This window comes from Morone saxatilis, unplaced genomic scaffold (assembly GCF_004916995.1).
Source record: "Morone saxatilis isolate NCDOM2014 unplaced genomic scaffold, NCSU_SB_2.0 Contig4, whole genome shotgun sequence".
Taxonomy (NCBI): domain Eukaryota; kingdom Metazoa; phylum Chordata; class Actinopteri; family Moronidae; genus Morone; species Morone saxatilis.
The window spans coordinates 9620932-9631972 of NW_023339984.1; the positions used below are offsets into that span (position 1 = coordinate 9620932).

General features: G+C 42.9%; 2 protein-coding genes across 2 annotated transcripts in view; both read left to right on the forward strand.

Moving 5' to 3' along the window:
- The first annotated feature begins 2685 nt into the window (after positions 1-2685).
- Positions 2686-5873, forward strand: msantd1 (Myb/SANT-like DNA-binding domain containing 1). The gene is made up of 3 exons (XM_035674905.1): positions 2686-3296; positions 3388-3681; positions 4768-5873. The coding sequence occupies exons 1-3, from the start codon at positions 3043-3045 to the stop codon at positions 5057-5059; spliced, it is 840 nt and encodes a 279-aa protein (XP_035530798.1). The 5' UTR covers positions 2686-3042; the 3' UTR covers positions 5060-5873.
- A 968-nt stretch (positions 5874-6841) lies between these two features.
- The window catches only part of rgs12a (regulator of G protein signaling 12a), a 35836-nt gene continuing 31636 nt past the window's right edge, over positions 6842-11041 (forward strand). The window contains exons 1-2 of the mRNA XM_035675343.1: positions 6842-6984; positions 7980-9805. Of these exons, the coding sequence (XP_035531236.1) occupies positions 8039-9805 (1767 nt within the window). The 5' untranslated portion in view covers positions 6842-6984; positions 7980-8038. The remainder of the gene's footprint in view (positions 6985-7979; positions 9806-11041) is intronic.

Below are 11041 nucleotides of genomic sequence, written 5' to 3' on the forward strand. Positions count from 1 at the left end.
CTTTTAGTTTATGTATTATTTAAGTCCATGTGCCACCTTTTGTTACTTTTGACTACTTTTGATAATGCAAAATTAGTTAAGTACAACAAACTGAACCCGTTTGCTAGTTAACTTTAGCCACCATAAGCTATTGGTCATACCATACCATACCATACCAGACTAATAGCCAAACCCCTCAGTGTTTTCAACTGAACAAGGCTGCATTTGTTTGCTTATGAAGTCAACTTCATTTTTTCTCTCAAAAGTTATCTAGTCTTGCTTTCAGGACCACAAAAGATTATCTGAACACACAACGCTACATCACCTCTCACTGTGGCAACACACAACTCAAAATGTAAATGCAGTTTTATAGGCCTACTGTATGTTTTGGCCATAAACACATTGTGAGTCTGTTGTTAAAGATTTTCTTTATTCTTTGTTGACTTTTCCGGGAACAATAAGTTTTAAAGTAAGTTAGTGTTTTAAAAGTCTGAAACACAAATTCTGGCACTGAAATTTAAAAGGGTTTTAGAGTTTTTTTTTCTCTAAAAGCTGATTTAGACACATCATTCCAAGCTTTTTCAGTCAGTGTCTTTCATTTGATTTGAGCCTTTGTACAAGTATTGATGGAAAGATTGACGACAAACAATGCAGAAACAAGTAACAGTATACCGTACAGTACATATAAAGTAAAAACTTTTCCGTTTTCTCTTCTGTGAGTTTGTGTACTGTGTTTGAATCCAAGTTCCAATCTTCTTTTATACAGTTTTGTTCTGATAAATGAATCAACATGAAATATTCTTGAATATTGTAATATTTGAATTCTAAAATGACCAGTGGTTGCGGAAAGTTTTCAGACCCACTCACTTGTTGCACATTTTATTGTTATAAATTTTATTTCAAACAATCTACACATAATAACCTATAATAACAAAACAAAAACATGCCTTGTTCAAGAGGAGATTCACTTTTAATTAACAATATAAAGGTAGTGCTGGTCTTTTAAATGGTTTACTCTGCAAGTGCTTACTGAATAAGCTGATAATACATCTTGATCTCACGTATATTGTTAGATCACTTGAAATCTATTGTGGGAACACAATTTTGACATTTTCTTATATTATGAGCTGAAATTAGAAATCTATAAAAGGTTCCCGGGAAATACATGTTGTCAAATAATGTAGTAAGAGTTTAATTTGGTTTAATATGTATTTATATTACCCACATTACTGACTTCTACTTGTAGACGTGAGTGGCGAATAACCAGTTTATCTGTAGATTAGTCTGGCTCCTGGATTAGTAGTCTGGATTACTTCTCCTAATGAATGAAAAAATGTACGGAGATAATTAAACAGTTATAGCGACCCCGGCAAAAGGTCACAATATTGAAAGAGACACGGGTTAATGGGCAGCTGTGATAGTGAAGTAAATGATGTATTTATTTAAACATGAGTAATTAAGACTTACTTTATGATTCAATTAAGTCTGTGGACCTATCCCTTTTAATTCTGAGTGAAAACGGTAAACAATCACAACCCCACAAAAATAATATTTTACCTTCTAGGAGTCAGTACAGCAATAAATATAAATCCATACCCAGAACACCAATCACATTTCTTAACATTTAACTGCGCACTTGGAGGCCACAGTTAGAAAAAAACACAAAAACCTTTCACACCAACTTTCCTTCGCATCACTGTTTCTGCAACGGTGGTGCTTAACGTTCGTCTTAAGTGACAGATGTGATGGGTTGAGCAAAGCTGCCAATTTGTAGTATGAAAACGCACCGGCCGCCTGTCAGGTTACTGAGGAGCAGATGGGTTAAGGGTCTAATCAGGCCAGAACTGAGTTAAGCCGGACTGACAGCAACTAGTGCCACTAATAAAGATGAAGTGAGGATGGACGACTTGTATTTATGCATTACCATTTCTGTGTGCTTTTCAGGCAGCATAAATCAATATGGGGAGACAAAGCAGGAGGCAAAAGAGAAGAAGCGGAAGAGTCGTTTGGGGTTTTACAGTGTATTTGTGCAATAGGCCGTGTGGTTTTTCTGGTGTGTGTAACTGAAAGAAAGATGGGAACCGAGAGGGAGGTAGAGAGAAAGGAAGAGGGAAAAAAACCACACACAATTTGGTAGATTATGGTGCTTGAGATGGGCGTAGACGGAGATCCGCCCCTTGCTGAGACCTGAAGGGGGGAGGTGTCTCAAAATGGTCAGAGGAATCCTTCCTGCAGGGGTCCATTGTCTACAACCCATGTCTATGAATAGAAAGCTGATTACAGCAGGCAGCGTTCTGTATTCTATTGCAGGGGTGCCATCGGTTGATACGCCACATGTTGCCATTTGGTCTGTTGTCTCTCCCCTGTTATTTCCACCTAAAGAATGTTTCAGTGAAAGGCTTTCCCCTGCCTTTTAGGTCTAAACTGCAAGCTGGAAGTGTTTTCCTCCCTTCCACATCACGCCAGATAAAGCAAATCCTCCCTCTCCTCGTCTCAAAACGACTTGTCTATTATTAAAAGCTTTTAAATGGAGCAGTGTGTTGGCTGACTACCAAATCTAGTGCCTTGTTGCCAAGGAAACACATACCCGTGGTCTCCCGCTCTCTCTCTTTTTTTTTCCTTCCCCAGAGGCTCATATTTCAAAACTGTCAGCAATCTCATGCGCTCACACTTCTGCCTTTCAGCTAAAAGCTTTTTGTGCTGCCGGTGGAGCAGAATGGAGGGGAAAGGAGAGCGGATTGGGAGTGGTTAAGAGGAGAGGGAGGGAAAATGAAGGGCCTCCCTCACCGTTGCCAAGGCAACTTGATGTCACGGTGACATCACACACCACTAAAAGCTTTTAACCGGATTCCTCTCCTGCCTTAGGCCCCATTTTGAGCCCTCTTTCAGCTAGACTAGGGGGAAGGGCACAGGCAGGACGGTGTGTGTGCCTTCTTGCATGTGTCACTCCCTCACTGCAGATTCAATACAGCTCTTAGCACAGTAAAAGACTTTCAAATTCAACCTCTAAAGATCCTATTTTTGCAAACACAGCCTGCACAGGCCAAGAGAACAATTTCAAAAATGGCAACAGAGGATGGTTTCAGCTACCTAATGCCAGGCCACAGTGAGAAGCACAGGCGGGCCCCGAACTGGACCGACGGTGAAATGAAAGCCCTCCTGTACGTGTGGGAAGAACACCACAACGAACTGAAAATGAGCAAGAGGAACGCTAAGGTTTACGAGAAGATGTCCCAGAGGTTTTTCCAGCTGACCGGAGAGCAGCGTTTCAAAGAGGAGATCAAGATGAAAATCACCAACATGTCTTTTCAGTACAGGCAAGTGCACCAGATCAAAAAGTCCAGTCGGAGTTATGATTTCAAACTCCAGCTGTTGCATGACTTTAAACGTCTATTTCTGCTCTTACAGGCGACTGAAAACCACGGCCAATGAAAGCGGGGAGACGCCTGACTGGCCGTATTTTAAGGCCATTGAGAAGATCCTCTCCAAGCCATTGGAGAATGGGCGGGTGAACCCTTTGGAGTTCCAGGCCTCCGCTGCAGGTCCCTCCACTTCCTCCCAGTCTACAGACAACCTGGTGCCCCTGTCAGAGGAGGGGATGATGGGATTCCTGCCAGAGTATACAGGCTCCTCAGATGAGATGGAGATAAAACAAGAGCTGGACTCTTTGAGCTCTGACAGTGAGCATACACAGGGCTCCAGGTAACAGGAACAAGACACAGAGACACATTTGTGTGGGTGTGGGGTATATGTGTGTGTGTCACAGGTAATTACAGATTGAACTCCCCTTTGTATTCTACTGTTTGAGGAAAGGAATCCACCAATGTTGGTAACTTTTCTACTAAGGTGACATACTGGCTTTACTCGGTGTGTTTCCTGTTGCATGTATTACAATAGGTCGACTATTTTACAACCAAAAATCATTGAAATCCCCAAAACTATTGGGAATACAAGGGGAAAAGTGTGTTGATACTACTATCGGGTTGCCTTCCATGGAGTCTGCCATGTTGAACCGCCATGTTTCTACAGTAGGCCTTAAAGGACAATAGGCGTTAGTGGTCTTCTCATTTGCACTTAAGAGGGGGGGGGGGGGTCTTCAACCGCTAAATGATTTCATTCATATAACATTTAAACGTAGATTCACAAATCAAACAGTGTCAAACAAGTGAAATGGAGGTTACTTCGGTTGTTACCTTTTAGCAGGATTAGTTTAGCTGCTTTTATTATCCGTGAGTGGATTTAGCTTCTGCCTTATTTAATAAAACAAACTCAATGTTCATGATGTTAGTTAATCAAAATTTATATTTTTCAATTACAGGAAAAGGCTATGTGAGGAAAAATTAAGTAAATTTAGCTTTATCGAAGGCTAGCTGTGACTATCTTTTGCTAGCTTTAACTGGATTTGCCTGTCTTGCTTTAGTATCAGCTGTGTGGTTTAACTTACTGTTTGGTTTGGTGTTTTGCTTTATAGAACAGTTCACACTGTGTTTTCTTTTAATCTATACTTTATATGACATAACAAGGAGAAAAGGGGGGGAGTAAATGTAGCCTAGCTTTAGCCAAGGGTGTCATAGCAGTGGTTAGCTTTAACTTCTGTCTCTCTTGCTTTGGTTCGGCGTTTAGCTGTGTGTTGTGGAAGCTGTTTTTTTGTCTTACTTCTGAAAGACATTTTGCTCTTACGTTCTATGGTTTCTGGCTTTCTGGTGTTAAGAGACTGAACTGTTTTAGATTGTAGGACCAACATTGACCTCTACGAATGCTCTAAAAGCTCTATTCTCTGTTCTCCAGCTCGCACCCTACTTCAGCCAGGAAAAGGCGCGCCAACAAACATCTGTCGGTAAAGAGAAAGAAACTGCGGGTTATGCAAGCCATGTTGCAGCAACAGAGGAGGTCAAGCCGGGCCATAGAGGAGACGTGCAGGGAGGTCCGTCGAGCCATGCACCAACAGAACCTCCTCCAGGTCCAGTGTCTGCAGCTGCAGGAGCGTATGATGAACCTTCTGGAGAAGATGATTCAGCCACCCTCCACCACGTCAGCACCCTGGGGTCAGAGTGGGGTCAAAGATCCAGGGAAGCAGTGAAATGTGAAGGCTGCGGTCGTCTTGGAGAGATTGCGTAACCTATAGCCTTGTTGAGGCAAAAATATAAAGTTATAATGGACATTAACATCGAACATTGTTAACGTGTTGTTGCATATGTCGAATTATAGCTCAGCGGTCATCAGCCTGAATATCATTAATGGAAGATGACCATGTTAATAATTATAATGACATATGCTGGCACTTTAGCATCCGCCGTAATTCCCATCTGAGTTTACATTGAAAGGGTAATTGTATCCGATCCTCTTTCTTGATAATTTGTCAAGTACCCTATTAAAATCACTGTGGGAACAACAGCCTTGCAAAAACAGACTTATCTTGTCACTTCATTTTCTTCACTGTGCCAAGATAATTACAAGTTGGGAAGGTTTGATGCCAAAACATGGGCAATTTGTAGCATTATGAACCAGGAGTTGAGGCAATAATCCCTGCTGTTATTGAAGTGATAGGAAAGGAGCTGTCGGCAAACGGCATCCTAACCAACTTTTTTTTGTGCTCGATAGCAGTAAACATAAAGGTATATTTTAACTTTTAACTGATTTTACTGTTCAAGCTGAATCTAATTTAGATGCAATAAATAAAAATCTGCCAGACAAGTCATTCATATCCAACAACATGTCACTGTGAGCACACAGATTGGCATTCTGCCCACACGCTTACTGGACTGAGTAAAGACAAACAAATAACATATACAGTGTTGTGTGGCTTTTTTTCCCCCTTAGATTTCAATACCTTAATATATGAAGATGTCATGTTCTTATTTGCATTTCTGCTGAATAAAACATCACACAGTCTACAATAATGTCTCGTCTTGCATTGTTACTGCAGGGTAATTATTGAAATGCAAAGTACACAGAAGGTAAGGACTGATAGAGACGACATCTTATAGCCTTTGCCTTTCAGCCTATTTTAAGAGGATTTGGAGAAACTGGGGATTAGTTCCATCACACACTACACCAACTCCATGGCAGTCTCTGCTTCATGAAAAAAGAAAATGCAATTGTTTTGCAGAGATGTAAACCACATTTTTCTACCTGCCATGTCCATGTTTCAGATAATAGATAAAAAACAACAACAAATTGCTTCATGACAAACATTAGGCTAATTATCTGCATTATTATTATATTGTTTTAATATAACTATTCCCTCTTTTTTTATGTGCAGGTTGCACATGTGTAGTAAAGCCATGTGACAGTGGGTGCAACCGTTGCAGCCCTTTGACCAGAGGGAGTATTGTTTACAGACCATGTGTAGTGTAGTGCTGCTGCTCCAGTGAGGAAGAGACCGGGGCAACTACATGGGAAGTGACTGAGGCGTACTGCAGTAAAAACATATGGGTAAGACTTGTATTGTATATGTTTATATGTTAATTACATTAATTAACTTAACACCATTATATATGTTGCGTTTTTTTTAAATTAAACGTGCTCCCTCGTGGCGCTTTCCGGGATGATTACAGAGTTTATAGTGAGGTTTAAATCCCAGTATTGCTTGATTTTAAGCGGCGTTGCTAGTTTTTAAAAAAAAAAAAACCCTAGCCTTTTAAATGTTATTTATTTTAGCGCAGAATAAAGACCGTCAACTGTCATCGGTGTCAGCCAATAGCGTCCCTCCAATCGTTTGAATATCGAACGTGACAAGCGTGCTTATTGGCCGGAATGGGAGGTGACGTGCCCCAGAGACGTTACGCTGTCATGGTTACAATGAAAGACGCTTTGTGATCTCCGCGGTGAGTGAATGGAGGGAGGCGCTCCCGCTGCTGAATCACGGCGTAAAGTGTGTTAAATACTATTAAAAAAAAAGAAATGGACGCGTAATGTGAAAAATGTGAACGTCTGGACTTACGGCAGCGTGAGTGTTAAACACCGTGGGAGCTTTTGGTGAAACTTTTCAGCCCCCGGAAAAAGGTAATTTTAAAAAAAAGTTTGTCTTTAAACAACCTCATTGTTGTGATATTTTCGGACTTCTGTGCGAGCGTAACATCGATTTAACATCTTATAACTGGAAAAAAATGATAAAAAAAAAAGGCCGATATGATCCGTCAGGTGTTTTGTGGTGAGTGGAGTATTGGAACATTTAAAAAACACAGAAACCAAAAGAGTCTGGTTGTGATTTAAGTGTTGTTGGTGAGTAGGGAGCCAGCTGGCACTCAGTTTTAGGGGGTCAGTGGGTGGAGGGGTGGATAAAAGCTGTGTGTGCCTTATCTTTGACAGATAATTGGTAAAATAAGATTGATAGCAGTGTTTTACTTGGTTTACAAATTACTTTAGGAAGAGTAAAAAAAAAAAGGAGAGAGAGAGAGAGAGAGAGAGAGAGCTAGAAAAACACCCTGTATTTTGTTTTTAACAAATCTCAACGAGAAGAGGCTTAGATGTTATCCAAGTATAAAATAATAGCGTAATCTAATTTATATATTGAGTCATTTAGAGGTGAAACAGTTTTATTAGTTAGTTGATCACCAGAAAATTAATCTGCAACACTTTTGATGATTCATTGTTCGTTTTTTAACACAAAAAAAAGCCATGAAATTGCTCTCGAAAGTGACGATTTTCCTGCTTTATTTAGTCTTAAATGGCTGTAAACTAAATATGTTTGTCTTTTATTGTTTGGGCATCATATCTGGCTCAGTGATTTTGATAAGACCAAACAATTATTCAATTCACTGACAGGGAGTTTGGCAGATTGATGGATAATTATTATTTAAAATAAGTAGAATAATGCTTCAGGTTGGTATTTTACCTCAGCATGTGTCTGATGAAAGCCGATGAGCCACTGAATTAATGTGCAATCATATGTGTTAATTTAATCTGTTCTTCCACTTTGTATAATTTGATGTACTGCAAAACAAACTCCTTTTTCAGCCGAGTTTCTCCCTGTTTTCACCCGCTTCGTGTAACTGTAGGATGACAACAACACAATAGTGTTGGCGACCTGCAAGTGTTTCAGTTCCCACGCACAAAGATGAGGATTCAGGGACAGCCCGAGGGCGCGAGGAGGCGCCTGGATTTGAACCCAGTCGGTGAGCTCAGGGGCGTCGAGGTCATCCGTGGTCGGGCAGGATATGGCTTTACTATTTCGGGACAGAGGCCGTGTCTGCTGAGTGGCATCCTGGAGGGAAGTCCTGCTGACCTGGTGGGACTCAAACAGGGGGATCACATCATGGCCGTCAACGGAGCTGACGTGTCCACTGCTCTGCATGAGACTGTGGTGCAGCTGATCGGCAGCTGCAGAGGACCCCTGCGGATGGTGGTGCGTGCTGAAGGCCGGATCATGGGGAACCCCATCCTTAACGACGCAAAATTTGGGATTGGCCAGAAGGTGGGTGTTCTCCGCACTATCTCGCACGATTCGAGCAATTCTTCCTTCACCTCGAGTCATGGAAACGCCACCAAACAGAGGCCGCTGTCAGAGCCGAATATGGCGCAGTGGGTACAACACTGGAACGCTTTGGCCGAGCAGCCGAGGGAGGAATCCTGCCGAGCGGGCGACACGGACTCTTTGTTTACAGACACGGAAGAAGCGAACTCAGACTGGAGCATCTTAAACATGACCCTGGTGGTGGGCTACCTGAGCTCCACAGAACTGGTTTTAAACACCGAAGGATCAGAGGAGGACTGCTTAAAAGCCATTCGGGAGCGGATACGACAGTTGGGAACCGAGCAGGATACCCATACGCTGGTGATGATGAAGCTCACGTTTGACTGCGTCCGACTTTGTGACGACACAGGAGCTGTTTTGGCGGCCTTTCCTACCGAGAACCTGGTTTTAGGAGCGGTGTGTGCTGAAGACCCCCGTTTCTTTTGCCTGGTCACTACAGCGCATATAATCGATGGCCGTGTACCCGAAGACGGTCCTCTGCGGGCCTCCTGCCATGTTTTCTTCATCGACCCAGCGCTGGGAAACCACGAGGACCACGCAGGCATTGCCGGACGCTTTGGCTTCGACTGCTCTCCAGATCCAGATGCTCTGGGCTGCCTGGAATTCCCTCAGACTCCCCCAGATGTTCTTCACTTCGTCACAGTCCTGTACAGTGACATGGGGGAGGCTGTGGAGCGGCTGCGAGCTAAACTGGACATGGAGGCTCAGCAGCAAGCCAAGGAGAACGGCAGCACTGGCAAACAAGGCAGCGCCAGCAGCAACGGGGACAGTGGAATTGGAAATGGGTCCCCCCCTGAGGAGAGAGCGGACAGGGATTTCCCTTCTGCAATCCCAAACCATCCTGGGGCCCACCTCCCCAGCTGTCCCTGGGATTACCCTCCGGCTGAAGACCTCACCCCAATAAACCTCTCCAAGAACGGCCAAAAGCTTAATCCGGTGAACAGTGCCAGCATACATTCCCTTTCAGAGTCGCTACCTGGCCCCGATTCTCTTACCAGCTTTTACGGAGGCCCCCCGCCCAGGCTGGAGTTCCAGTTTAAGCCCCCACCCCCTCCTCTGCCTTTGGATAAAAAAACAAACTTCTTCGGAGACCCTCTCAGAAGTAGCCAGAAGTGGTTCTCAAAGGCAAAGTGGCCAAAAGCCCTAAGTGGCGATCCAGAGCCTCAGGTGTCGTCCAACAACAACCGGCCCTCCAGCGTTACCCTTAGCAACCTGCCTCCCCCCATGAGCCAGATCCCCTCAGACAGGTACCGGTCTGCAGAGGTCACGATGCTCCCGCCCAGAGAGGAATGGACCAGGAGGTTCCTCGACCAGAGAGAGAAACAGCGGAAAGATGGTGCTACCAAAAATGTGAGTAAGATGCTTTTCTTTTCTTTTTTTTTTTACATTTTAAAGCTGAACTCATTTAGAAACATTAGTGGCTGTCTTTACTCTGTGAAATGGTTTGTCAGGTCACACAGGAACACACCTAGGAAGCTTGAAAAGGTAAAAAAAACATGACATTTTGTGCAGCAGACATATGTTGTATCTGGTTCCTGTCCTGTTAATCGTCTTCAGGTTTGTCTTAGGGGTCTAAATTCTGCACTAAATGAACATTAACTGCTCACAACATCAACGGACGATGACATTTTCACTGCGTTACAGCATCAGTGAAGAGAACCAGCTTCAATACAACAGTAGTACCATCTTTGCTGTAGTTGTAGTGTGAAAAACTATGAGTTATCACTTTAATGTTTTAATTATAGGTGAAAACATTTTTGTTTTTGCTCATTTATTTTGCATCTGAGCCCTTTTGTACCCGTGCGTTAATGAGAAATCCTTCCACCGAGTTAAATAGCTCCATTGTAAGCACTGTACCGGGGCAGCGGCATCTGTTTCTGTACTTCATTCATGTTTAACGCAGCGACACAGGAAGCATTAAATGGTCACACGGAGCTGAGTTTCCAGACACTGAGGGGGTGTTAGTGAGTGAGCCTGTTTTTGGTGGCACCTAAAGCGAAACACAATACCGCTATCTGAACAGTGAGTCGGTGCTGAGCGTGAACTGAACTCAGACAGCACCTGTTGTAAGTCAGAGAAGGAAACAGGTATATTTATCCTCAGTGTTATTGTCCCGATTGTCCACAAGATGTCCCTGTGTACCCACGGAGACCCGGACAGGAGCCTCCCTCATGTGTTTGTCTCTGAATTAGTTTCTCTCAGCAATTAGCATCAGTATGAACATGTTTTTTGTGAATGGCTACAAATTAAAAAAATCCATGTGTTTATAATCTATGTCTGTGTTTATTGTATAAAGGTCAGCTACACAATGTAACTCCCATTTACGGCATTTATTGGTGTTTTTTTTCTAACTTATTCAAGCAAATAAAATAGTTTGCCGTGTTTCCTAAACCAGAAGTGTTTTGTGTCTTTGTCCGCCAGCTTGCATTAGATCAGAAAGACGACAATCTCGCACAGGAAGCCAGGCAAATTACAGGGTAGAGCCACGCAGCGGTAATTATCTGCAATTCTTGAGCTCTCGTTCAAACATTAAACGCAGCCTCTCCAATCATAGAAGAATAGGGGTGGCTGGTTAAACAGCTTTAT